The sequence below is a fragment of the Chionomys nivalis genome, chromosome 12 (genome assembly GCF_950005125.1).
Source record: "Chionomys nivalis chromosome 12, mChiNiv1.1, whole genome shotgun sequence".
NCBI classification, from domain to species: Eukaryota; Metazoa; Chordata; class Mammalia; order Rodentia; family Cricetidae; genus Chionomys; species Chionomys nivalis.
The window spans coordinates 43,940,056-43,967,749 of NC_080097.1; the positions used below are offsets into that span (position 1 = coordinate 43,940,056).

A 27,694-nucleotide genomic window follows, 5' to 3' on the forward strand; every position below is an offset into this window, starting at 1 on the left:
AGGATGAATATTTTAAGTTTCTGAAATATGCTTCCCAATTTGCCAAAGCCAAAGTTACTGAAGCCCCTCCAGTTTCTGAAACTCTTCCTGAGAGCTCAGAGGGTACTGAAAGCCCATGGTGTGAACTATTTTAAACACTTAGGGACATAAACACATTCTCTTTTCCTGATCACCTACTGTGGGCAGCGACAGATTTGTTGACTGTATAGAAAACTTTTGACCGTTTGTGGAAAAATAAGGAAAATGCTGAGGCTGGTCCATTGCTCTTAGCATCTCTGGGTAAACTGACAAAGAATAGGAATGAGCTCTGTGATAAAATTAACATCGCAGACTATAGTGAGGGACAGTAATGACCTTAGTGACAGAATTGACGGGCCACAGATGTGTGTAGACAGTCTAAAGGTTTCTAAGTGTGTCCCGGAAGAGAATCTTCTTTCCAGCAGCCACAGAGCTCAAGTTGAAGAAAATCAAACTGAAGCCTTCATCATAACATTTCCTGAATTACAGGAAAAATTTAAGTCCCAGCCTTGGAGGGTGTCAGTGGCTAAAGTATAGACATTAATTGATAAAGAGAATCTTCTTTCCAGCAGCCACAGAGCTCAAGTTGAAGAAAATCAAACTGAAGCCTTCATTATAACATTTCCTGAATTACAGGAAAAATTCAAGTCCCAGTCTTGGAAGGTGTCAGTGGCTATAGACATTAATCGATAAAGAACTGGACCCTGTAACTTGGGTAGGGGATGTGTGGGAGGACCCTACTGAAGTGGAGAACTTTGAACCATCAAATTCTCAAGGGTTAATCAGAAGTAGTCTTTCTAATCTCAGTTCCATCCCTTGAAATATTGCCCTTTTCACTTTTGATTGAGGAAATTAATCCTTCATTAATTAATTAATTAATTAATCAATCAGAGCACACAGTTCTGATGTCCCGCAGGGCCCACCAATAGTTGCCTTTAGACCTCTAACTAGACTTAAGACAAAGCAGGCACGCAGAGGAGAGGCAGAAAGTGTAGTCCGTGAGGAGGTGCACTACACTACCAAAGAGATTAATGAGTTTGTTTGCTAATTCATTCAAGCAGAAGTCTGGGAAATACATGTAGGAATGGATCTAATGATGTGGGATAATGGTGGAAGGAACATAAAGCTGAATCAGGCTGAGTTTATTGATATGGGCCCACTGAGTGGAGAGTCTAGGTTTAATATAGAAGCTCTCACAGTTTTTAAAAAAGTGTCAAAAGTTTGTTTGAATGGTTGGCTGAAGTTTTCCTCAAAAGATGGCCTACTGAAAAGGAGTTAGAGGTGCATGATATCCCTTGGCCTAGCGCTGATGAAGGGATTTAGAAATGAAGGTAAATTGCAATGGTAGAGTGGGCACGTGGTGTGAACCCTAATATTCCACAGTGGGAAGGCCCAGAAGACACACCCTTCACTAATCCTATAAGACACAAAAGAGTGAGGGGCACCAGCACATCTGAAGAGTTTTATTGTCACCCTTTTCCTTGTGCCAGACCTTAGAGTGGGAGATGCTTCTGCTCAATTGGATGAATTAAATGCAATGGTTTAACTGACCCCTGAGGTAGCACGGTCCAGGTGGCAGCCCTGAATTACCAAAGGCAAGGAGATTATAGTTATTGTAATGGGAAGCATAGACAAAGTAATGGCCATGAAAGCCTAACCTATGGTGGTCAGCATAGGCAAGGTGAATTTTGTAGGGGCATGATTTGTATGAACTTGTGGTACTAGCTAATCAATCATAGTGTTTCCAGGCATGAAATAGATAGGAAGCCTACTGAATTTTTGTTTGATCTATATAAGCTGAAAAATTATTAAACAAGTGGGGAAAAAAGGGCTACATTGGATCATGACAAAGGGGAATCATGGTCTGTGAATCAATTTCCAGACTTGAACCAGTTTGCAGACCTTGAATGAAGGGATGGTCAAGTTCCCCTGATGAAAGACTTTGATAAATTACCTAAGAGTTTTACTGCGAGCCTTTCTCCTGTCTTTCCAAGAGGGACCTACAGTCTTTTACAAGAGTAACTCTACACTGGGGGAAAGGAAACAATCAGACTTTATGGAGTCTATTGGATACAAGTTCTGAATTAACACTGATTCTGGGAGACCCCAAGAAACACTATGGCCCTCCAGTTAAACTAGGGGCTTATGGAGGTCAGGTGATTAATGAGTTTTGGCTGTGGTTCAACTCACAGTAAATCCAGTGGGTCCCCAACTCATCCTGTGGTTATTTCCCCAGTCCCAGAATGCATAATTGGGGTAGATAGGATTAAAAGTTGGCAGAATTCTTACATTGGTTCCCCAACCTGTGGAGTGAGGGCTATCGTGGTTGGAAAGACTAAATGGGAGCCTTAAGAGTTACCTCTGTCAAGGAAAATAGTGAAACAAAAAACAGTATTGCATCCCTGAAGAAATCACAGAAATTAGTGTCATCATCAAGGACTTAAAAGATGCAGGGATGGTGGTTCCCAACACATCTCCTTTAACTCTATCTGGCCAGTGCAGAAGACAGATGGATCATGGACAACAACAGTTGCCCATCGAAAACTCAATAAAGTAGTAACTCTTGCCCTACTAGATGTGGTGTCCTTGCTTAAGCAGATTAACACATCCCCTGGAACACGGTATGTAGCTGTTGACCTAGCAGATGCTTGTTTTCTCAGTACCTATCCATATGGACCAGCAGAAGCAATTTGCTTTCAGTTGGCAAGGCCAACAGTAGACATTTACACTTTTACCTCAAGGATATAGTAACTCTCCAGCCCTGTGTCATGACTTCCCTAGAAGGATCTGGATCATCTGTGTCTTCAATAAAATATCACATTGATTCACTATATTGACTGCATTATGCTGATTGGACAAAGAAAGCAGGAAGTAGCAACCACTTTGGACTCATTGGTAACACATATGTGCATCAGAGGATGGGAAAGAAATCCAACCAAAAACTCAAAGGCCTTCTATCTCAGTGAAATCTTTAGGGGTCCAGTGGTGTGAGGCACGCAGAGATATGCCTTCTAAGGTGAAGGATAAGTTATTGCACCTGGCTCCTCCCACCACCAAGAAAGAAGCACATTTAGTGGAAATGTTTGAATTCTGGAGACAGCACATTCCTCCCGTGGGTGTGTTACCCCAGCCCATACACTAAGTGACTTGGAAAGCCCCATGTATCTTATTGGATAACCATGACTTAAAATTAGAATTCAACAGCAATGCTAATTCCAGAAATCCCACAAACACTTAGAAATTAAACAATGCATACCTGAAGCATCAGTGGGCTAAGGAAGAAATAAAGGGGGAAATTAAAGACTTCCTAAAACTTAAAGAAAATGACCATACAACATACCCAAATTTATTGGACACAATGAAAGCAGTGTTAAGAGGAAAGTTCATAGCACTAAATGCCTACATAAAGAAGCTGGAAAAATCACACACTAGTGAATTAGCAGAACATTTGGAAACTCTAGAATAAAAAGAAGCAAACTCACCCAGGAGAACTAGATGGCAGGAAATAATCAAATTGAGAACTGAAATCAATAAAATAGAAACAAAGAGGACAATACAAAGAATCAATGAGACAAAGAGTTAGTTCTTCGAGAAAATCAACAAAATAGACAAACCTTTATCCAAAATAACCAAAAAGCAGAGAGAGAATATCCAAATTAAGAAAATCAGAAATGAAAAGGGGGACATAACAATAGACACGGAGGAAATCCAAAGAATCATTAGGTCATATTTTGAAAACCTACTCCACAAAATTCGAAAACTTAAAGGAAATAGACAACTTTCTGGATAATATCACTTACCAAAATTAAATCAAGACCAGATAAGCAAATTAAATAGACCTATAACTGCTAAAGAAATAGAAACAGTCAACCAGGCAGTGGTGGTGCACACCTTTAATCCCAGCACTCAGGAGGCAGAGGCAGGTGGATCTCGAGGCCAAGCCTGGTTCACAAGAGCTAGTTCCAAGACAGGCTCCAAAGCTACAGAGAAACCCTGTCTCAAAAAAAAAAAAAAAAAGAAAGAAAGAAAGAAAAGAAAAAGAAATAGAAACAGTAATCAAAAGTCTTCCAGCGAAAAAAAAGCCCATGACCAGATGGTTTCAGCCCCGAATTCTACAAGATTTTCAAAGAAAAACTAACACCAATACTCCTCAAATTGTTCCACACAATAGAAAAAGAAGGAACATTGCCTAATTCTTTTTATGAGGCTACAATCACGCTGATACCCAAACTGCATAAAGACTTTAATAAGAAAGAGAATTACAGACCAATCTCACTCATGAACATTGATGCAAAAGCACTAAATAAATTACTGGCAAATAGAATCCAAGAACACATCAGAACTGTCATTACCACGATCAAGTCGGCTTCATCCCAGAGATGCAGAGATGGTTCAACATATGAAAACCTGTCATTGTAATCCACCATATAAACAAACTGAAAAATAAAACCACATGAACATCTCATTAGATGCTTAAAAGGCTTTCGACAAAATACAACATCCCTTCATGATAAAGGTCTTGGAGAGAGCAGGGATACAAGGAACATGCCTAAACATAATAAAGGCAATAAACAACAATCCAATAGCCAACATTAAACTAAATGAAGAGAAACTCACAGTGATCCCACTGAAATCAGGAACAAGACAATATTGTCCACCCTTTCCATATCTGTTCAATATCATTCTTGAGGTGCTAACTTGAGCAATAAGACAAGGGGATACAAATCAGAAAGAAGAAGTCAAACTCTCACTATTTGCTGATGATATGATAGTTTATATAAGAGGCCCCAAAAATTCTACAAAGGAACTTCTACAGCTCATAAACACTTTCAGTAATGTAGCAGGATACAAGATTAACAAAAAAAAAACAAACAAAAAAAAAAAAACAGTAGCCCTCCTTTACACAGATGATAAATGGGCTGAGAAAGAAATCAGAGAAATGTTACCCTTCACAATAGCCACAACTAGCATAAAATGTCTTGGAGTAACTCTAACCAAACAAGTAGAAGACTTGTATGACAAGAACTTTAAATCTTTGAAGAAAGAAATTGAAGAAGATACCAGAAAGTGGAAAGATCTCCCATGCTCTTGGGCAGGTAGAATTAACATAGTAAAAATGGCAATTTTACCAAAAACAATCTACAGATTCAATGCAATGTCCATAAAAATCCCAGAAAATTTCTTCACAGACCTTGAAAGAATGGTACTCAACTTCATATGGAAAAGCAAAAAACCCAGATAGCCAAAACAGTCCTGCAACAATAAAGGAACTTCTGGAGGCATCACAATCCCTGCCTTCAAACTCTACTACAGAGCTACAGTACTGAAAACAGCCTGGTATTGGCATAAAAAAGATACAGGACCAATGGAACCCTAAGAGGGACATACATGGATCTAATCTACATGGGAAGTAGAAAAAAGACAAGATCTGAATAAATTGGGAGCCTGGGGACCATGGGAGAAGATTGAAGAGGAGGGGAGAGGAAGGGAGGGGAGCAGAGAAAAATGTACAGTTCAATAAAATCAATAAAAAAGAGAAAAAGAGAGAAGAGAGAAGAGGAAGAGAGAGAGAGAGAGAGAGAGAGAGAGAGAGAGAGAGAGAGAGAGAGAGAGAGAAGAAAATAATAAAAAAAATCAATGGGAAACTACTACAACAGTCTAATCCAGGCAGGGTGAAAGAGGGCACAAACCCATTAGGAAGGCATGAGGAAATACAGAACCCGTAGTAGTGGAAGGTAATTACAAACACCAGATAAGGTCATGTGACCAGTTGCAGAGAAGAGAATTATAATTGACATGAGTGTGTCTGTCGTATTTTGTTAAGATTGTGTTTGTACAGATATTTATGTTTTCTTTCCTCAATTTCTTTATCATGAGATGTAATATAAATTAGGAGAATATCAATGGTTATCATATCTTAAGATTAAGATACTAAAATATCCCTGAAGGGACATTGCCACCTATTCTAAAATTATAATGCACTTGTGGTTGTACAAGGGATAGTTCTGTCATGTTAGGCATAATTACGGCCTGGTAAAATATGTAATGAATTGCAACTGTTTATGAGATAGTAATATTATGTTTAGGCATTTGTATTACCTGGCTTCTCTTTTCATTTGGAAATTAATCATGACATGAGGAGATAGGATTGTTTGTTAAGTTAACAAGGGGCGGACTTATGATGTCTATTCTTGGTCGTCTACTTGACTACTTCTGGAATTAATTAAAACCCAAAAATAGAGGGCACACCTGTGAGGGATTTATGCTTATTTGAAGTGGGAAGACCTGCTTGTAATCTAGATCTTTGAGGTGGGAAGACACACCTTTAATTCGAATTGAATCTGGACCACACCTCTGCTGAAAGCCTATATAAGGACATAGAAAAAGGAAGCTTTTGCTCTTTGCCAGTTTGCCCTCATTTGCTAGCAAGTTCATTCCTTCACTAGCATTAGAACCCACTTCTTCAGGATTCCAGGACATACTGAAGACCAGTGGAGACATCCAGCCATGGACTGAGTAACTACTGGATCCTTGGACTTCCATTCATAGCCAGCCATTATATATATACATATATACATATATATACATACATACATATATATACATATATATACATATACATATATACATATATATGTATATATATATTCATTCTATAATTCTGTTACTCTAGAGAACTCTTAGCATATGATGGTTCCTACACCAGGACCCTGAAAATTATAATGAAACTACTAATAAAAATTCACTGGAAAAGTTGGGGGAAAATGAGGTAGAGAGCTATTGAGGAAGACATCCACTGTCAACCTCTAGCCTCATAAGTATGTATCCACACATGCATGCATGCTTCCACATGTGCACATATGGACATGTACACACACATACACACACAAAGAAAACTGCAAAGAATCATCATCGTCAATGCAAAACTGGCACCAGTAATGGGTTATAACAAAGTTTCAGGATATGATGGGGTTTTTTTGGTTTTTGTTTTTTTTTAAATAATTTATATACTTTATTTTATGTGCATTGGTGCAAAGGTGTCATATAAGATGCCCTGGACCTGGAGTTACGGACAGTTGTGAGCTGCCATGTGGGTGCTGGGAATTGAACCCAGGTCCTCTGGAAGAATGTTCAGTGCTCTTAACCACTGAGCCATCTCTCCAGCCCCCCCCCTTTATTTTAAAGAGAAGCAATTTCTTTTTTTAAAGATTTATTTATTTATTTATTTAGTTAGTTAGTTATTTATTTATTATGTGCACAGTATTCTACCTGCATACCAGAAGAAGGCACCAGATCTCACTATAGATGGTTGTGAGCCACCATGTGGTTACTGGGAATTGAACTTAGGACCTCTGGAAGAGCGGCCAGTGCTCTTAACCTCTGAGCCATCTCTCCAGTCCAGACACAGTGATTCTAAATAATCATTTCTCTTTCTTAAGAAAAAGAATATCTTTTATTTATTCTTTGACAATTTCTCGTATGTAAACAATGCATCTTGATCATGTGCACCCCAACTCCTTTTTCCTCTGTCTTCTCCCCCAAGACACTTCCAACACATACCCCCTCCCCACTTAATGTCCTCTCCTTTTTGGTTAATAACCCACTTATTCCAATTAGTGATACCTGTTGGAATGTCGGCTTGATGTTGTGCAGGAAATTAGAGCTGCAGGGTGTTCGTGGAAGCAATGGCCATGCCATGTCCCGAAGACAGCATTCCTTCCCATCCTCTGGGTCTTACATTCTTTCCACTTCTCTGTCAGATCTCTGTGCATAGAAACCAGAGAATGTTAATACATAAGCAAAATGGATCCAGGGCAATAGCCACCCCAAGTGTTTAGCTTCTTAACAAAGTTTACAGAGAGCTGTGAATTGTTTTATTTTTATTTGTTTTTTGTTATTTGTAGCTGTTTTGTATATGTGTGTCTGTGGGTGTGTGCTCACGTGGGTACATATGTGTATGTGGTTGTGTGTAATGTTACATGTGTGTTCATGCGTATTAAGGTCAGAGGCTAACTGTGGTGTTATTTCTCAAAAGCAATCTACCTTGGGATTTTCCTGTTTTGTTTTTTGTTTTTGAGACAGGGTCTCTCATCAGCTTAGAGCTTGCCAAGTTGCCTAAGTCACCAGCAAGCCCTGGTGTTTACATGTTTCTGTCTCCCTGGTAATAAGATTGTAAGTCTGTGGGTTCTAGGACTCAACTCATTCTACCTATTGGGCTGCCTCTCCATTCCCTACAAATATTGTTTTACTTTGTTCTTTTTTAGATTTATTTGCTTTACAGGTCTGACTTTTGGCTGTCAACGCATGCATGCCTGGTACCCTTGAAGGTTAGAAGAGGGTATCAGATCCCACGGAACTTGAATTATGGATAGTTGTGAGCCACTATATGGGTACTGGGAACTGATTCCAGGTTGCAAGAGCAACAAATGCTTTTAACCACAGAGTCAACTCTCTAGCCCGGTTTGTTCAGTTTTTAACTTAAGATGAGTGATGGTTTCGAAGGCCCTTACAGTAAAGAATGATTTGAAAGAGAGGAGGGGGAGGGAAGATAGTGATCTTTTATTTGTATAATTATCAATGATAAATTATTTTAATTTTTTGTGTGTATGAGTGCACAACCATGGTTGTTTATGTGGGCATGCCATGATGTAAGTATGGAGGCCGGAGAACAACCTCTGGTGTCGGCTCACCTTCTACCTGGTCTGTCTTTATGTGGGAATTTGAACTTAGGTCCTCATACTTGGGTGGCAAATGCTTTTATACCAGTTTACCTCCCCATACTCATACTGAGATTTTAAAAGGCTAATCTGGACAGTCAGCTTCCCAAATGGTTGCTGTGTCATTCTAAGAAGCCATGGTCATAAGTGGATGGGCGGTAATAGTGGTTTGAACACTGAATAAAAGAAGCAAGACATTTATTCCAACTAACTGTTCAAGCAAAAAGACAAGTAAATTTAGAGACATTTAGCTCAAAATGGCTGGGGGACAAACAATCTATTCATAGAAATAAAGATGTAACTGTTATATCAACATATTATACCTAAATGAATAGTCTTAATGTTATAAAGTATAGGCCTTGATAGAATTTTTAACTAATCATTTGATTAAATTCATTTATTTATCCATTCCACAAACAGTCCCTACCATGTGCCTAGCAGTCTACTGGAAACATACAATTAAGATCACCGTCCTGTTAGCAAAGGCACATAAGCTAGTCAGAGACACAACACATGAACAGAGATTTAGAAAACAGTGTTGCAGTTAGTACATGGTAAAGAGGTATACAGAGTCATGGAAAGATAAACACAGAGCAAAAAGCACAGGACATGACAGAACCAGGGTAGAAAAAGATTCCAGAATACCATTATATTCTGGCACCTGAACAGGATGTTAACAAGCCTGGTTTCTTTCTCTGTAAATCCCATAGATGATGAATATTCTATTTTTTGCTTTTTCATTTGGCTAATCCTACACGCTGTGAATCTCAGAGCTAGGTACTAGTATTAGGGACAAGTGGACCTCAGGACTGCTTATTTCTATGGAGATGAGGAGGACTTGCTGATGAGTGGGAGCGGTGGCCTGGAACATCATTAGAGTGGAGTGAAAAATCCCGGAGAAGCCTCAGGGGTGTTTGTAGATCATGGCTGGAGCAGGAGACATCTAGGTGTCTGTGACATCGATACATGTCACTATCACAGTAGGGTACATGAAGGTGAAACTGTGTTCTTCACTCTCAGAATAGAAGGCCCCTATAGGCCTTGTACCTGTGGTAGATTCACAAGAAAGAATCAGAATGAATGTGTGTCCTAGAAAAAGCCTTATGAGCCGGGCGGTGGTGGCGCACGCCTTTAATCCCAGCACTCGGGAGGCAGAGGCAGGCGGATCTCTGTGAGTTCGAGACCAGCCTGGTCTACAGAGCTAGTTCCAGGACAGGCTCCAAAGCCACAGAGAAACCCTGTCTCGAAAAACAAAAAAAAAAAAAAAGAAAAAAAAGAAAAAGCCTTATGGTAGCAGCTTAGAAATCCTTATTTACCAGAGGCTGAGAGGAAAGCAGCCTGCCTGGAGTCAGGCTGCAATTTACTAAGAGAGACAAAAAAAAAAAAGAAAGAAAGAAAGAAAGAAAGAAAGGGAAAGGAAAGGAAAGGAAAGAAAAAAAGAAAGAAAAGAAAAAAGAAAAAGAAAAAATTCTAGAGGAAACCAGTTTGGAGAGGTCGGAGAGGATGTATTTAAGGCCAGGCCAGCTCTACTGATTCTGCTTGCAGGCAGCCTCCAGATACAGCAGTGTTCTCTCCTGCAAATGTTTTGGCTTAATCGGACCCTTAGCCGGGTTTAGAAAACCTAGTTTCTTTCAGGACACCATTGATTTACGGGGCATGACAAATAACATGGTACAAATTTGTTTCCTAGTGAACAACAATTGCTCACCTTCCATACAAATCTTTTCTCTACTAGACCTTATAACTCCCTACTCATCTCTTTCAGAGAGTTGCTCTCTGTAGCCCTGGCTGTCTTGGAACTCTGTAGACCAAGCTGGCCTCCAACTCTGTGATCCATCTGCTTCTGCCTCCTGAGTGCTGAGATTAAAGGCAAACGCCAGCACAGCCTGCTCAGCTTTCCCGGTAGAAACAGGGAAAGTGGGAAAACTCACCTCACAAGCTTACTATGGGCATCAAACGAGATATTTTAAAAACAGAGAACTACAACAATACATAGATATCAATCGATGAACACATAACTAAACACTCCTGTCTGCCTTTAAAAATGCTTAATACAATTCATTAAAACTCAGTGCTTGTGAAAATTCGCTTACACTGTTTCAACAACTGTAAACCCTGAAATGCATCACATTTCCTCCAAACAATACTTTAGGAAATATTACTTTATAACAGTGACTGTTTAACCGAAATTCCTTTTTCCTAAGTCAAAACTAACTTTCACTTTACTTTTTAAACTTTTACACAAACTGCTCCTTTCATCTTTTAGATTATTTGCTTGCTTGCTTGCTTGATGGTTCTTTTTAAATCGGCATATTTCCAGGCTGGATCTGTAGTTTAGAGGACTTAGGTTATGTCACCCACCGTGTGTGTGTGTGTGTGTGTGTGTGTGTGTGTGTGTGTGTTCCCAAATGTAACTACAATTCTAAGGGATCCGACTCCCTCTTACGGCCTCTGCGGATCCTGCATGTACACGGTGCACTTGCACACAAGCAGGCGAAACACAAACATAAAAATTTAAAAATATATTTAAAAATCAGTATATTTCAGTGGCAGAGTGTTTGTTCAGCACGCAGGAGGTGCCCCAGCTCAGGAAAAGCCAATGCTAATAAAATGTAAAGGACTGTTCACTAATTCCTGAAGGGACCTCAGGCTGATCCTTAGGCATAAGCGCTTCTTAAGGGAACCATTACGAACCTGCATTGTTCTTGTAGGAGCCAGCCACGATAAGCTAAATAGAAATAGACCACCCAAAGGAAGTTCTTTACTTCTAACCATAATTTTAATGGAGACCCGAGTCTCAGTAGTTTACCCTGAAGCGATACCTGGTTTCAGGAAGAACCACAGAGATTACCCGAGCACCACCCATTCCAACTGCTGTAGATAGGATCTCCTGCCAGCACACTCACTAGGACACCCCTAGACAAATGTCAGCCAATCAGGGGTCCTGAGCCTCAGAAACCCCTCACCCCCACCTTTACTACTATAAAAACCCAACTCTAACTGAGCTCGGGGTTCTCCGTTTATTCCAATAAGTTGGGCTTGCGGAGAGACCGAGTTTGAAAACTTGCATAAAATACTTTTACGTACGGGAGTCGGCCTCCTTGTTTGTTTTGGGTGGGGGGTACTTCGCGGATCTGGGCATAACAGTTCTGCTTCTGTAATTCCAAGACTTTCTGCTCCCCATCAGACCGAGAAGCCATGGCAATACACCTGTGCCCCATTTTCGTCAAAAGTTCATATCCCGTTGTGCTTTCCAACAGCCACCGCGCCAACGGAAGTACTGAACCCGTGGTTTATTTACCCTTTATAATCCCGTCTATACCGAGTCGGGTCCACCTCTCTAGACTAGCAGTCATAAGATTTGTGTGTCTTCGGCCGGCTACGTGTGGCTCAATAAAATTCATAACGAGCTCGTCCTGGGTTCCTTTTGAGTGAAAACAACCCGGCTACAACACTACCACTATTACCATAACAATTTATTCTCAAGACCTAAGAGATTTTTCTTTGAGACTCTTCAAGATTGCAAAGTAATTAAAGGGTATAGTTTAAGGAACTTTCCGTATAAAGTATTTCTCTGCCGCACCGCCGTCACTCCAAGATACTTGCAAAGCTGTCTCCTTGTGCGAAGGAGAGGAGCTGGAGATAGAAGCGGTACTGGAAGCCCGGACAACCCCGGGCTTCAGGAGAGAGTCGGAATGATGCTGGCTCTTATATGAACCTGGCGGGATGCGGACTTTCCGAAGAAAACGAACACTCCAGAGCAGAGAGCGGGCAGAAAGTGCTCAGAAGCATATGTAGCCCTAAAACTGTGTGCACTGTCGCGGAGCTTTGGGGACCATTTCTGCTTATCGATTGATAGTCTAGTGAAAAGAAGGTCTCTTGAACATTTGTTTAATGTAAAAGTTCCTGGGCTAGGAACGGTAAACCAGATCCAAGGTATAGATCCACCTGCACGTCCCGTAAACTGCAGTCCCGCTACCTTAAACCCAAACCGCCTGGGAAGGCGCAATCGGTCGCCTCTCTAGGGCGCATCGCCGAACTCTATGGTCGCAGCGCAAGCGCAAACCCTTCCCGTCGCACAAAGGCCGGAGACGGAAGGTTCTGCGCCTGCGTACTGCGTCTCTCCGGTGGGAACGCCCACATCTCCTGCTCCGGGCCAAAGGAATGCAGCGCTACGCCTGCGCTCTGAGGACTTGCGGGACTTTTGTCACACTGGCGGCGGCGGTGACGTAGAGGCTGAGGAGGAGGGCGTGAAGGAGCGACGGAAGCCGAGAGGGACCTGGGGCGGAAGGGGACCCGGGCCAGGCTTGTGTTCGGTTCCTTGGCGGGGCTGGGGTTCCGATGTGGTCCCCGGAGCGGGAGGCCCAGGCCCCGACCGGGGGAGACCCGGCGGGCCTCCTGCCGCCCGAGTGGGAGGAGGATGAGGAGCGCATGTCTTTCCTGTTCTCCGCCTTTAAGAGGAGTCGCGAGGTGAACAGCACCGACTGGGACAGCAAGATGGGCTTCTGGGCACCGTTGGTGCTGAGCCACAGCCGCCGCCAAGGGGTGGTGCGCCTGCGTCTGCGGGACTTGCAGGAGGCCTTCCAGCGGAAGGGCAGTGTCCCGCTGGGTCTGGCTACTGTGCTGCAAGACCTGCTGCGGTGAGGACCCGGGCCGTGCGGGCCAAGCCGGGGGGCGGCTCCCCAGGGCTGACTTCAGACCTGCCCTTTGACAGCCCGGACTCAGAGTCCAGGGTTTGTTCAATGGGTGGAGGAGGAGGGCGGGGAGGCGGCTCCATGGATGTGTGGAGAAAGAGAAAGAGGGATCGCTGTGAAATGACCGTAGTCATGAATGGTCCGGACGAGAACCATCGTGGCAGCGGTGGCAGCGGCACACTTGGGCTGGGATCCCGAAATGCAGTTATTTCAGCAGCTCCTCAGGATTTGGATTACCTCTGCAGCAGATCTCTGAGATGGGTACTTTGAACTGAGGAAGGAGGGAGTTCTTGTCGGGTTATAGACATCTTGACAAGAGAACTCTGGCACAGGTCATACAACTAGCATGCCCAGGACTGAGACTGGATCAGAGGACAGGGGAGTTTAATTGGGTATCTGGGGCCCCGGAAAGGGCTTTAGGTGGTAAGTGTGTGACAGGTACAGTGTTCAGGTCATGCTTGAAGAGGTGACATATCTAATAGATGAACGGTACCTCATAGTTTCAGATACTTGAGTCTCTGGCCTTTTCAGTAATCCAGAGCAAGATAATACAGTTATCCTCATTAAAAATAAGAAACCGAGCCCCTCAGAGAGCAAGTAACCTATGCCCAGGTTACACAGCAAGAGTCATCCCAACACTGGTCCCTGGTCTTTGGATTCTAAATCATTTGTGTTTCCCACTGGATGTATTACGCCCAGCCCAGCCTAGCATCGTGCCTCTCTCAGTGAAGACAGAGACAGTCAGGGCTGTTGTGTTTAGCGTAATGCTTTCTCACTAATGACCACCCTTCCTTACTTCTGTTCCCAATGCCTTTCATTGCCTGACCTTGACCTAAGAAACCTTTCTAAAATTGTCCTCTGAGAAAGTGTGCTGTGGAAAAAGTTTTACCTGTTGCCTGAAGTGAAAAATAGTTGAGTCAATGAGGGACTAAAGTAAAACAAGCCCCTTAATACAGGATAGTCATGACCCATGTCCAAATCCAGATACCTTTAACACCTTGAAACCTCCTGTCCCGGCTGCTGAATCTTGAAGCTTCCTGGTACTTGTCCAGGTTTGCCATCCACACATCAACAGCTTTGCTTGAGGGCTGCACAGTTATGCCTGGGTCCCGGCGTTACTTTTTTCTAAGCAGTGGCCCTGCATAGCTGACATGCCATCCGTAAGCCTTTGACCAATTAGCAAATTACAGTGATGGCATTATGTAGGTTGGTTGTTAAATCTTGAGGATCTTTATATAGCCCTTAACACAGTGATTACCTGTGCCAAGCATTGAGTAAACTTGGCCGCTGTTGTTACCACTAGGAAATATATTTCACTTCCAGCCCGGCTTAGAGATAGTATAAGACCCTGCTGTGTGTAGTTTTGCTTCCTTCCTTAGGTCCAACCTATTGCACAGGGTTTCATTTGATTGTTCCCAGGCCCGTAGGTAGAAGGAAACCTCAGCTTGGGCCCAGTGAAGCCTTTTGTGCCTCTATTGTCTTAGTGGGACACTTGCAATTTTGGAGCCAGACGAATTTGGTGTCATCTGGCTGCCTTTCCTGTCTTAGGTCCTCAGTCTCCTCCTTAGTTAACTTACTGGTGACACCATCTATTGTGTGAAGTGCTTAGGAGGCTGAACACGGAGTGCAGGTGGCCCTGCTCCACTAAGTGATGATGATGATGATATGCCTCTGAGGGTAAAGATCATTGCATTACATGTCCCTACATGCCTTTGTCTCTCTTTCTGTGCAGTCGAGGCGAGCTGCAGCGAGAATCAGACTTCATGGCCAGTGTGGACAGCAGCTGGATCTCCTGGGGGGTTGGAGTCTTCCTGCTGAAGCCCCTCAAGTGGACTCTTTCTAACATGCTGGGGGATAACAAAGTTCCAGCCGAGGAGGTGCTCGTGGCTGTGGAGCTGCTTAAGGTGGTCATGCAGAATGGGGGCGGGGAGCTGGGTGGCATCAGGTGTGACAGGGTCACCACAAGCATCCTTAGGAAAATACTGTCTCTTTGCCAAGTAATGGGACTAAGACTGAGTGTGCATGATGTCTTTTGCCATGAACTTTGTCGGGCTATATACTCGTTGGGTTATTTTTACATTTCAAGAGTGAGCTTTGTCTGGAATTGTTAGTAACAGACAGTTGATCACGACTTGGCAGTTGAGGGCATTAATGAGAAGCTATAGTTTAGGGTGTCCTCTGCCTTCTCCAGTTTACTGCAAGAAATTCCCAGTATTTAATTAATTCAGTTAACTGGTGTATTTATGATTGTACTTGCAATTGAACCTTGGCCCTTGAGTGCATTGGGCAAGCGCTCTGCTACCAAGCTCCAGCTTACTGAGCTATAATTTCCTTTCCTCCAATCTCTCTTCTCTGGCTAGCTCACCAGTGACTTGCTTCTCACTGTCCCCACTCTGCCTGGGTGAGGCCAGAGGCACCATCCCTTCCTACCCTGCTGCCCAGTCACCTTCACAGCTACCTTTTCCTCCTAGCCCAGGCCACGTGCTGACTGCAGGACAGATGTGATCTCGGAGCCCTGAGCAGCCACACTTCTCTGCTGCTCCTCACTAGGAGTTGGGTGGGAACCAGCAGTCACTTTCTAAAGCAATGTATTTAGTCTGATCCTGTGCAGTGAAGAAGTGGGTCTAGAGCTCGACAGGGCACAGTAGGGATTCTGCCACCTCCTGTTACTAAGCAGACACTTCACGTTCCATTTAATGACATCTGATTTCAAATATGTGGTGAGTCCTGTTTTCTCACAAGTAATGGCTCATCATGTTGGGTAAAGAAGAAGGTATTTATAGGGAGGAACATGTAAGGAACATGGATTTTTTTTCTTAAGACTAGACAAAAAAAAAATCAACCAAAAACAAAACAAAATTTTCTTTTCACTCAGTAGAACATAGATGTCCTGAAATCCACATTTTGACCTCCTGATGTGTTAGTAAAATATAGAGAATATATTTTTGATCAACCTAATGCCTTTGACAGTTCCCAGTTCATGTTCAGTTTTTTCCACCCTGTACTGGGATGATGCCCTTTCTTCCAACCTTTCATTGTTCTTTCTGGTTTCCGTGGATTAGTATCTTTTCTGGATCTCCAAGCATGCTTTGGCAGAAGAGCATGTCATGCCAGTCACAGTACCATTAGTGGTGTTTGCCTGACCAAGGTTTCTCTCTCTCTCTCTCTCTCTCTCTCTCTCTCTCTCTCTCTCTCTCTCTCTCTCTCTCTCTCTCTCTGGCATCTGGGATGAGCTGACTGTAACACTTTCACCTTTGAATCAACAGACTCTGTAACAGTTATATTACTCTTTGTTACTTTTGAATCAACTGACTTTGTAATAGTTACATTACTCTTTGTTACTTTTGAATCAACTGACTTTGTAACAGTTACATTACTCTTTGTTACTTTGGGACTTCTAACTGTTCAAGTACCACTGTTCTTCACTTTGGCCTCATTGTAATGACTTCAGCATGAATGTCCTTATATGTTGAGCATTAAGACTCAGACAGCTGTACCAAATTTTTTATCTATGGCATAAGCCCAAGTGAGATGAAGAGCAAGTTTCCAGACGCTGGTCTTACCTGGGGAAGGACTATGGGAAGTTGAAGCATTTCTGGTGTGTGTGTGTGTGTGTGTGTGTGTGCGCGCGCGCTATACATACAGTATGGCAGGCCTTCAGAGGTAAAAGGGAAAAACACATTTTTCTTATTAGCCTTGCTACTCTTTCAATTTTTAAAATAGTATTTGATGTACAAAATTTTCTTTATTATTGGTATGTGTGCGTTTGCAGATATGTATCTGTCATGGTGCATATATGGCGATCAGAAGACATCTTTTGAGAGTTGATTCTCTTCTTGCACTTTGTTTTGAAGCAGGATTCTTTTGTTCCTGCTTTACTGTGAAGTCCAGGCTGGCTGACCCGTTAGCTTCCAGGCAGTTCTCTGGGAACTGTGTGTGTGATCAGTTCTCCTGGAAGTGTGTTCATATACCTACTCAATATGGAGTGCTGGGATTGCAGGCGCAGGCCAACAGATCTGGCTTTTCACTTGGGTTCCTGATGTCAAACTCAGGTCATCAAGCTTGGATTCAACCACTTTAACTTGCTGAGTCATCTCTCCAGACCATTGTGTTTTCTTGTTAGCACTTACTACTAACTGAAAAGCCTATATGTTTGCTAATTTGTCTGGCTGTCCTACTAAAAGGGATTCCACGAACTTCAGGACCCTGAAAGATATCTAGTAAATAGTAATCAATAAATATTTGTTGAATGAATGAATATACATATATATATGTATACACATCCATTCCATTGTTTTTCTAGAAATAGAATTGCTCCATAGCTTGTTTCTCTTTCCACTTTAATGTGTTGGGAGTATCTTTCTAGGTCCTACGCAATCTAGTTCATTCTTTTGACAGCTGTACAGTAATCTGTATCCCTGCCACTATGTCACTGGTTGTCCCACAAGTGACTTTAAGTTATTACAGTTTCTCTTGTTTTCCATCTTTACTAGGCTTGTGCATATACATCTGTGTAGTTTTGTTCCTTTCATATTCTTGACAAAAATAATTGCCCCGTTAGGGGCTGGGGAAACAGCCCAGTTGGTTAAGTGTGGGCTTAAGTTTGGATTCATAGTATGCACATAAAAAGCCATGTGCAAAGATTAGCACTTAGAATGCCAGTGCTGGGGGCCAGAGATGGGAGGGTCCCTGGGGGCCTGCTGGCCAGCCAGTCTAGCAGAATTATACACCTGTCTTGAAAATATAAGGTGGAGAGTGATTGTGGAATATACCTATGTTACCTCTGGACTCCACATGCATTCCACACACATACTTACATACATGGGCACACACATGTAAACACATTAACACACACAAAATTATTACCTGATATTTTGTGGTGTTGAGACAGGTTTTCACAATGTTGTCTAAGTTGGTCTCAGTTTGTGGCAATCCTACTTCAGCTTCTTAAGTGCTGGAATCACAAGCATGAGCCCCTTACAACACCATTTACTTTTCAGGATTTGTACTAATTTTACTTTAATCAATACTGTTTTAAGGAAGCTGGAGAGATGGCTCAGTGGTTACGAGCACTGTTTACTCTTCCAGGTTCAATTCCCAGCACCTTCATGTCAGCTCACAACTGTCTGTAACTCCAGCTTCTGGGGATTTGATACCTTCACATAGACATACATGCAGGCAAAACACCAATGAACATAAAATAAAAATAGTGTGTGTTGTGTATGCTCGCACACATGTGCACATGGAGTGCCAGAGGAGGACGTCCGGTGCCCTGTTACTCTTTGCCTTACTCCCTTGAGACAGGGTCTCTTGCTGAACCTGTTGCTAGCCTGGCATCCAGCAGACCCCAGTGATCCTTCTGTCTCTGCCCTGCACAACACTGGGGTTACAGATGTTGGTTCTAGTCTGCTTTCTCTGTAAGTGCAAAGGATCAAACTCAGGTCCTCATGCTTGAGCAGCAAACGCTCTTACCCACTAAGCCATCTTCCCACCCCCAAAGATAGAAATGTTACTTCTTAGATTGTTGCTTAATTTTTATTTATGATGTCCTTAAGACAAACAAAAACATTTGTTTTTGTGTGCGTGAATCTGTGTGCATGTGTATGGTGTGCTCATTGTGGGACACATGGAAGTCGGGACAACTTGCGGGAGTCACTTCTCCCTCCACCATGTGGCACTGGAGGTTGAACTCCTGTGGGCAGGCTTGGCAGCAAATGCCTTTACCTGCCGAGCCACCTCGCCGACTGTCATGATGTCCTTTACAGAAGTTTTCAAATGTCTGCAGTGAGAGCATCCAGTTTCCTTTAAATACTAATTGCTGGTCTTGCTTAGGGATACATCTTATGCCTCAAGTATAACCAAAAATTGATTCTCTCTCTTTGCTACTGGGGAATTGAACTTGGGGCTCGTGTGTACTAAGCAAATGCTATACCAATGTACTATACTTCTAGCTTCTTTTTTATTTTAATTACTTTACACTTTTACTTTTTTCCATTTCAATTTCTGTTCTTGGGTATTTGTGTACATGTGACGAGGGAAAGCCCTGTTTTCCCTAGCCAGTCAGCCAGCCTGCCAGTTTTCCCCACCCCTTTTACTAATGCTGTGTACTGAGTCTTGTGTACTGAGTCTTGTGTGTGCTGTCACACTGCTCTTAGGTATTGTCGATAGGAATGGCAGCTAATTCGGGGCGGGGCAGTCAGGTCTGACTGTAGTCTCTGTCTTGCTAGACTCCTGTGTGCTGTCTTGGATGTGATTGACTGCTTGCTTCTTGGTTCCTTCCCCTGGATTTGTTCACAGTGAATTGTGGGTTCTCCTTGGTACCCCCAAACAGTCGTGTGGGTCTCTTGTGGGTCACTTCACTGTTTCAGCATTGGTCTTCCTTTCTGCTGTCTTCCCTTGAATCCCCTTGTGTTCTCTCACTCACACTTGGATCTTGATTGCTCTCTGTGTGCTGGAGACTCAAGGGCTCTCCTTGCTCTTCTGCAGTCTCCTTTGAACTTCAGGCTTGTACATCTGATGTCTAGTTTGTCCAAAGTGGAACTTTGGTGTTTGAGATAGGCTTCTCCTGCCTTCTTCTTCTATATGAGTCACCCTAGCCATAGCCAAGTCCCCTTTCTCCATCAGTCTTTGTTCAGACACCTGGGGCTGCTGCTTTTATCCTCTAAATTTTTCTGGGATCTAGCCCATCTCTCTGTTTCCTAAGTGCTCTCCTCTTCAGAGAGGTAGTATGTCTCTTCTTGCATAAATGGCCTCCTGGTTTCTAATCCTAACTCTCCAGTCCATCCTTTCCAGCTGTTTGCTGACTCTCTGACAGCCTAGCCATGCAGTTCCTCCAGCGATTACTCATCCTCTGCAAGACAAAGAACAGGAGGTGAGATGTTCATCTTATACAGTATTGAAGTGCTTCTCTTCTTGTGCCCCCCCCCCCCCCCGGGAAACACACACATACATGTACACACAAGAACTCACACTTCTGTGCCCAGGATTGCCTGTTGTTTTTAGACACCTCTCTCCACCTCTTTCCCTTAGTAGTGATTGACCCTTCAACATTGTGATCAGTGACCCTTTGTTTTGCTTCTAAGAACCCTCTGAGGGACAGTGGCGTTGTGTCTTGGCTTTTCTGTTTCTTAGTCTTCTCGCTAGTGCAGCCTGCCTATTCCTGCTGTCTATCACATGCTTTTCCTCCTGACTCTTATCCAGGCATAATAACATTCACATCTGCACTTTTGCCTGTGGAGATCCAGGACAGAAAAGGGACTAAGCATCATCTACTCAGTTAATGTGCAAGAAGCTGAGGATCTGTGAGACTGGCAGCTGCAGGGATATGGGCTAAGTTGAAAGTAAAGTTTGGCTCTAAATCATGGCCAGTTCCACTCCACCTCCTCTGCCTTATTCCTCCTGTGAGGAGCCTCAGGCCAGGCAGATGCAACAATGCGCAGCCCAGGTGGACATGCCAACATGGAGCTGCCATTTTGTACATCTTGTTTTATACAGTCACCCGCTCTCCCAAAGTTTAAGAAGTATACGAATCCTTGTGTGTGTGTGTGTGTGTGTGTGTGTGTGTGTGTGTGTACACCATGGTGTGCCTGTAGGAGTCAGAAGACAATCTGTGGAGCTCAGTTCTCCGCTCCACCTTGTGATTCCCAGTTATTGGCCTTGGTGTCAAGTGCCCTTACCCGCTCAGCCTCTCGCTGGCCCCACCTTATTTTTTGAGACAGTCTTTCACTGAATGCAGAGCTCACTGTCTGGCTAAGCTGGCTAGCCAGTGAGCTGTGGGTTCCTGTCTGTCTTGGCCACAGTGATGGGGTTACAGGCATGTGCTGCCATGCCTGGGTGCTGGGCATCCAAACTCCAGTCTTTGTGCTTGCCCAGCAGGCGCTTTACCAGCTAAGCCATCTCCAAAGGCCGCTCTTTAATGCTGCCACTGGGTACCAGTTCAGTACTCTCAGGCCTTTCCTTGTGGGCACATGGCCCTGAAGCTCAGGGTCAAGGCTCTTGTGCCCTGAGTTGGTAACCAGGACTTTGAATCTCTATGCCTTTCCTGCAGGAAAAGGCTGAGGAGGTGTATCGCCTATACCAGAACTCACCTCTCTCCTCCCATCCTGTGGTGGCCCTGTCAGAGCTGAGTACTCTATGTGCCAATTCCTGCCCAGACGAGAGGACCTTCTATCTGGTGCTGCTGCAGCTGCAGAAGGAGAAGAGAGTCACGGTGTTGGAACAGAATGGAGAGAAGGTGTGGAAGCATGCCTCTTTGTAGGTGTGTGCCTGCCTGCATGCATGTGCATGTTTGTGTGTGCATGGACTCACAGGGACTTAGTCTGCTCTCATATGCCCACCCCAGGCCTGGTTGTGAATTTCTCAGCGTGTGTGGTAGAGACAGTATTAATTTGTCCCTTCCCCCCAGATTGTGAAGTTTGCCAGGGGGCCACATGCCAAAGTGTCTCCTGTGAACGATGTGGATGTTGGGGTCTACCAGCTGATGCAGAGCGAACAGCTTCTCTCTCGAAAGGTTGAGTCTTTATCCCAAGAATCTGAAAGGTAATCTCCTTTCTTACTTGACTGCCCTAGAGCCCCAGCATGGGTGGGTCTCTTCAAAAGACGAAAAACAAAAACACTTGGACTATATCTCCATTTGTAGAGTGCTTATCTAGATGCATGAAGTCATGGGTTTGTCCCCAGATCTGCAAAAAAAAAAAAAAAAAAAAAGCTATGTATTAATTACACATGCGCTAGGTACTCCACGTGGAAAACAGAAAATAAAGGAGAAAAACAGGCTCTTTTCCCTCCCATGATAACAACTGGTAACATTTATGTTCTTCTGAAGCCTGGTGTTGTCCACAGGTGGGGAAATAGTAAGGTGGGCCCACGCCTTCACAGGGCCTTTTTAAGGATCTCTTGCTCCTTCCTTGGGGTGCTTCTGCAAGAGTCCACTTCCCTGAGTGGAAGATTAGCACACTGAATTAGTTCTTCACTCCACATCTCAGAGAAATAGAGGAGCGTTGGGAGACTCAGAGACATGGCCAAGGGCTTTAATGTGAAGGGATCAATCCCATGTCTTAGAGTGGGAAGATGTGTATAATTCTCTCACCTTCAGGACAAGATCACCTTGCCTTGCCACATACAGATGCTCAAGCCTCTGTTGAGACCCACCTCCAGAAACTGACAGTGGGTAGCTGGCCCTCACTGTGGCTGTGGGCTTTAGGGAGTTACTGACCTCAGTCTGAAGCTACTTTCACTAAGTGCTCTCAAGCATACTTGGAGACCCTGCCACTGTACAGCCTTCTTCACCTGTCCTTCATTTCTCAGGTACAAAGAGGAAGCCCGCCGGGCATGCCGAGCTGGAAAGAAGCAGTTGGTAGGTTCTCTTCCCCTCCAGCCTAGGAGTGACATCCACAACTGTTGGATACAGGGGCCCAGCAGTTCAGAGAGCAGCCTGACTGGGGTTCAGGGAGCAGCATCTGCAGGTTCTCAGAAACCACAGCTTAATTTATAGGGAGAAGGCTGGGATGCTCTCGTGGTTTGAGTAGGGCTGTCTTGCTTATGCCCTGTGGCCTACCATGTCCTACTCTGATCTGTTTCCATACCCGCCAGGCACTGAGGTCTCTCAAGGCCAAGCAGAGGACAGAGAAACGCATTGAGGCCCTGCACGCCAAGCTGGACACTGTTCAAGGCATCTTGGATCGCATCTATGCCTCCCAGACGGACCAGATGGTAGCCACGCCCCTCCGTGCCCTGTGGTCCCAGGCTCCCACACTGCATCTCCCTCCCTTGTGGCCTACTGTTTAAATGAGTCCTGCATTCTTCCAGGGTGTGGCTGGGTTCCCTTCCCTATTGGGAAGTTTAGCTTCTCTGGGTGTAAAGTGAATTCATTGGCCTTGGGTGGCCAAAGAAAGTCTGAAGTTAGCTTTGGAGATGGAATATGGTTGTCTGTATTTTGGCAAGTGTTGCACAGGTAACTTTATCTTCTCTTTAGGTTTTTAATGCATACCAAGCTGGTGTGGGAGCCTTGAAACTCTCGATGAAGGATGTCACAGTGGAGAAGGCAGAGAGCCTTGTGGACCAGATCCAGGAGGTACAGGGGCCTGGGAGAGTCCATGAGAGTTGTAGAGAACATGGTAGAGACGTGCTGCGGGCCAGTTTTACAGACTTGACTTGGCCTTGTGCCTGAGAGGAACTTTTCCTTGATTGTCAGGTCTCTGTAACCCTGAACATTTCCCTTAAAGGCTTCAAGCTGCCCAGAGCCAGCATTCCCTTCAGAGCTTTGTGTTTGTGTCTTACAGCTGTGTGATACACAGGATGAAGTTTCTCAAACCCTGGCTGGTGGGGTGACCAATGGTTTAGGTGAGTTGGCAAGGACACTCCCCCCTCCTTTCTGAGAGACCTCACTTCTTGGGCCAGAATAGGTCTGATTATGAGCTTGGTCCTCTCTGGGGCTCACCTGCAGTGGTGGTTGGCGGGAGTTAAGGTGATCTCTCAGACAGCTGTCTGTATTGGCAGAGTGACTGGCAGTCCATTCCCAGGGCAAAGGGAAGCAGGTCCAGGTTCCTGGGCTTAGTGAACTATACCCATCTGACAGTCCAACTCTCCCTATAGAGAAAGAATATCTGCCCAAGGGTACCCTTTCCCTCATGAGTCATGTGAATGCAACCTGCAGAGGGCCTGCTGGGCACATCGGTTCATCCCTTTCTTTCCTGGGGTTGACATGGCATCTCTCTCCCAGATTTCGACAGTGAGGAACTGGAGAAGGAGTTGGACATCCTCCTTCAGGACACCACCAAAGAACCTTTGGACCTGCCTGACAACCCCCATGAGACGCTTTATACCAACAGTGTGCCTAAGCCTAGGATCTTGGATGCTGAACTTGAAGCTGAACTTGAGAAACTGTCCTTATCAGAAGGAGGTATGGAGCAGCTTCCCATAGACCCTGGACATGTGACTCTGGCTGACAGAGGAGCCAGGCACACAACAGATAGGTTCCATCCCAAGAACTTGGTTTGCCTGCATTCCAAAGCCCTGCTGGGGGGAGTGGTTATGTACATGGAGATCCAGTTACTTAAACTTTGGAACACTTTGGTCATAGGCCTTCCTATTGAATATTGTCATTTCTTTTCGCAGGTTTGGTCCCAAGCAGTAAATCTCCAAAAAGGCAATTGGAACCGACTCTCTAAAGCCATTGCAGGAACTCAAGTGAAGGACCCTCATGTCACAGAGGGACAGCCTTGTGTGTACATAGTTATTTAATGAGAAACACTGAGAAGTTGTTGAAAGAGGAGGAAAGAACCACTTGGATCTCTCTGGAGGGTACCACTCATAACAAGACAGGTACAGCTCCTGGAAGCCATGCTGTGAAGGTGTGCTCCAAGCTGATGTCATGGACCTACCTTCTCGTCTCTATAGTGCCACAGTTTATCCAGTTCTGTGTGTGACGTCGTCTCTGATAGCCTGCAGTTCTTGCCATTGGCTCCGTTAGGTTTGTCTTCACCCACCAGCTTCGTTGCAGCCAGTGAAGGTGAAAGGTTTGCAGCTTTTTCCATCAAAGCCAGCCCTGTCTTCCACTCCTAAGGTTTTTAAATCAAAGTTTGTTATCTGCAATGCCAGTTAAACTGCTCCCCTGTCCTCTGCTTTATTGGAATTAAGAATGAGAGTCAAACAAGTTTTACTCAGAGAGACCTAACAGCTGAGTGTCTGGAGAGACATTGTCCACAAGATGTTTCTCTGTCTGTTTTGTCAAATTCTCTGAATGGTTCAGGGTCATGGCAGTTGCAGGGGTGGCTTATGTCATTCAGCACCACAACCTCTTCCATCTTAGGCAGAAGCAGATCTGCTGATGGGGGTGGGGAAGGGGTTAATCTGTCTTTTGAACCTGAGCAGGAGAAACCCAAGTCAACTACAGGCCTCACGGTGTAAAAGAAGCTAAGTTTTTGCTTTGGCCCCATCATAAATTAAGTGTGTTTTCTGGAGCAAGCCACATGGTGCCACATTCCCTGTTTCTTGAGCCTGACACTCACTGTTAGGATCTGGAAAGCGTCTCACCATGTATCCACCACTCAGGGCAGGGGCCTGAGCCAGGATGTGCAATAGGAGGAGGTGGCCCTGGCCTGCTGCATCTGTATGGGCTGCCCTCTGCTCTGCCCTGTGCCTGCCTCCCGTGGGTGCATCTTCTCTCCATGAACTGTGGGGCAGGCAGGAGAGGGTAGGTCTGAATGTTGAGGTGGCAGCGTGGAGAGGAAAAATGACAGCCACACTGCCAATCTGCCGTCCAGGACGATGTCTGCCTGGATTTCTTTGCACTGCCCCTCCTGCTTGCGGTAGCACAGAGCAGAGGGGAGGACTTTGCTTCTGACCAGGAGCACGAATCACTGTTCAACGAGTCTCTCCCTCCCACTCAGCTTTGGCAAACAGAAATATTGGGGTGAAGAAAAACAATCACTATTTTTTCTTTTTTAATCTGGTAAATAATTATTAAAAGAGAAAACCACCAGGTTTTGTTGTTGTCTGTTCTTTAGGTTGTGTCAATATTTTTTTTTAAGATAGGTCTCTTGTAGCTGAGACTGTCCTTGAGTTTTATCCTCCAGCTTCCCCTAAGAGCTGGGACCACAGCTGTGTGGTCGTACACACCAGACTATGTCATTGTGTTAGTGCTTGTACCTTCCTGTCTCTCAGAGTCACACACATATCCACACTTAGGCGCTGTTCATCCAGGGCCTCTGGAAAATGTGGAGTAGCTGAATAACAGGCCCTGAGCTGCAGGGAATCCTGCCTGCCTGATAGAACTCTCCCTCCAGCCCTGAGCTGTATACTGCGATGTCTCCCAGGTCCTGTTCTCCACACGGAGAACGACCCCGCCCATGTGGTGGCTCCACACTAGTCCAGCGCCTCTGGTTCTTGGCCTGTGCTGTACATGCAGTCCGCTGTGCCTGTGGAGGAAAGAGGCTTTGAGGCCGAGTGCAGTCTGCAACAGGCCAGGTCTGCTGCGCACTGGGTCTGCAGCTCCAGCTGCGTGGGCAGGCGAGCCAGCCGGAAAAAGGTGTAAGGAGCATCAACCCAGGAGGCCTCAGGACCAGATGGGCACCCACCATTTGTTGTGTGAAACTGTCCCAGGAGAACCTGCAACCCCACAGTGGGGCTGGACGGCTGACTCTGATGGACAAGGGGTGCAGAGGGGAGGGTGGAGCAGATGGAGCTGCAGGAAGGGCCGGCATTTGGGGAGCCCATTACCTGGTTTTGTGTTGCTATGTGAGCGACTAAACAGTCCTCACCCAGCTCCTCCCGCAGGGAGGCCGGAGCACTAAGACAGTTTATCTCCACTCTCCTCAGAGTGCTGCCGTCTCTCTTCATATTCTCTCTCGCCTTCCCCTCCCTGCACCCCCACCCTCCCTCTGTCTCAGCATCGGCAGGGGTCTCTCTCTCTCTCTCTCTCTCTCTCTCTCTCTCTCTCTCTCTCTCTCTCTCTCTCTCTCTCCCTCTCCCTCTCTCCTCAACCCTGCTCCTGGGCTGTGGCACCTACCCACCCTGTGCCCGGGAGACCACTTCCAACATCCAGTAGACTTAGTCCTCAGTCTGGTAGTCTTCAGCTTAGCAAGGCCTGCCAGGCTTTTGTCTCCTTCCTGGACTGTAGTTGAAATCGCCAGCTTCAGCCAGAGTGTCCCACTGCAGGGACAGACCCTACCCTTGGCCCTCACCTTCACTCCAGCGTGGTGAGACTAGAGCGAGACAAGTTACTAGTTGTGTGGCACTGACCGGTGAGTCTTCTGCGTACTTTAGCCTTGTAACCGTGTGAGTGGGTATGTACATGAGTGTGGGTGCCCATTGAGGCCAGAAACATTTGATCCCCTGAAACTGGAGTTAAAGCCAGTTGTGAAGCCGCCTGACATGGGTACTGGGAACTGAACTCAGGTCCCCTGCGAGAGCAGTACACACTTCTAACTGCTGAGCCATCTCTCAGCACCTACTTTAGTCTCTACATCTGCAGAGTAGATGTCAGAAACACCAACCACCACCTAGCATTGTGTCCAGGAGAGGAGATAAATGAAGCTGGGTGCAGGGAGTCAAGTACTGGGAAAAGGAGTTCAGTATGTGGGCTCACACAGTCTGTGTCCGGCCTCACATCAGAGATCCTCCTACCTACCTCCTAAGTGTTGGAATTACACTCAAGTAACACCACACGCTGTTCGCTCTGGTCCTTTAAGAAGGTCTAGAACTCAGGCTAGGCTGGGGCAGTGGTCTCCTAGAAACTGAAGGACAACAGGAAAACCGCCTGGGATT

General features: G+C 44.9%; 2 protein-coding genes across 2 annotated transcripts in view; one reads left to right on the plus strand and one right to left on the minus strand.

Moving 5' to 3' along the window:
• Window positions 1-11,973, minus strand: part of LOC130885240 (tumor necrosis factor receptor superfamily member 10B-like) — a 45,515-nt gene extending 33,542 nt beyond the window's left edge. Inside the window, 2 exon segments of the mRNA XM_057786679.1 lie at window positions 7,642-7,782; window positions 11,823-11,973. Coding sequence (XP_057642662.1) covers window positions 7,642-7,716 — 75 coding nt within the window. The 5' untranslated portion in view covers window positions 7,717-7,782; window positions 11,823-11,973.
• A 1,037-nt stretch (window positions 11,974-13,010) lies between these two features.
• On the plus strand, window positions 13,011-25,910 carry Chmp7 (charged multivesicular body protein 7). Its single transcript, XM_057786144.1, has 10 exons — window positions 13,011-13,375; window positions 15,162-15,333; window positions 21,477-21,662; window positions 21,834-21,967; window positions 22,736-22,784; window positions 23,021-23,140; window positions 23,403-23,501; window positions 23,710-23,770; window positions 24,150-24,329; window positions 24,545-25,910. Exons 1-10 carry the CDS (start codon window positions 13,077-13,079, stop codon window positions 24,595-24,597), a joined length of 1,353 nt encoding a protein of 450 aa, XP_057642127.1. The 5' UTR covers window positions 13,011-13,076; the 3' UTR covers window positions 24,598-25,910.
• The last annotated feature ends 1,784 nt before the right edge of the window (window positions 25,911-27,694 follow it).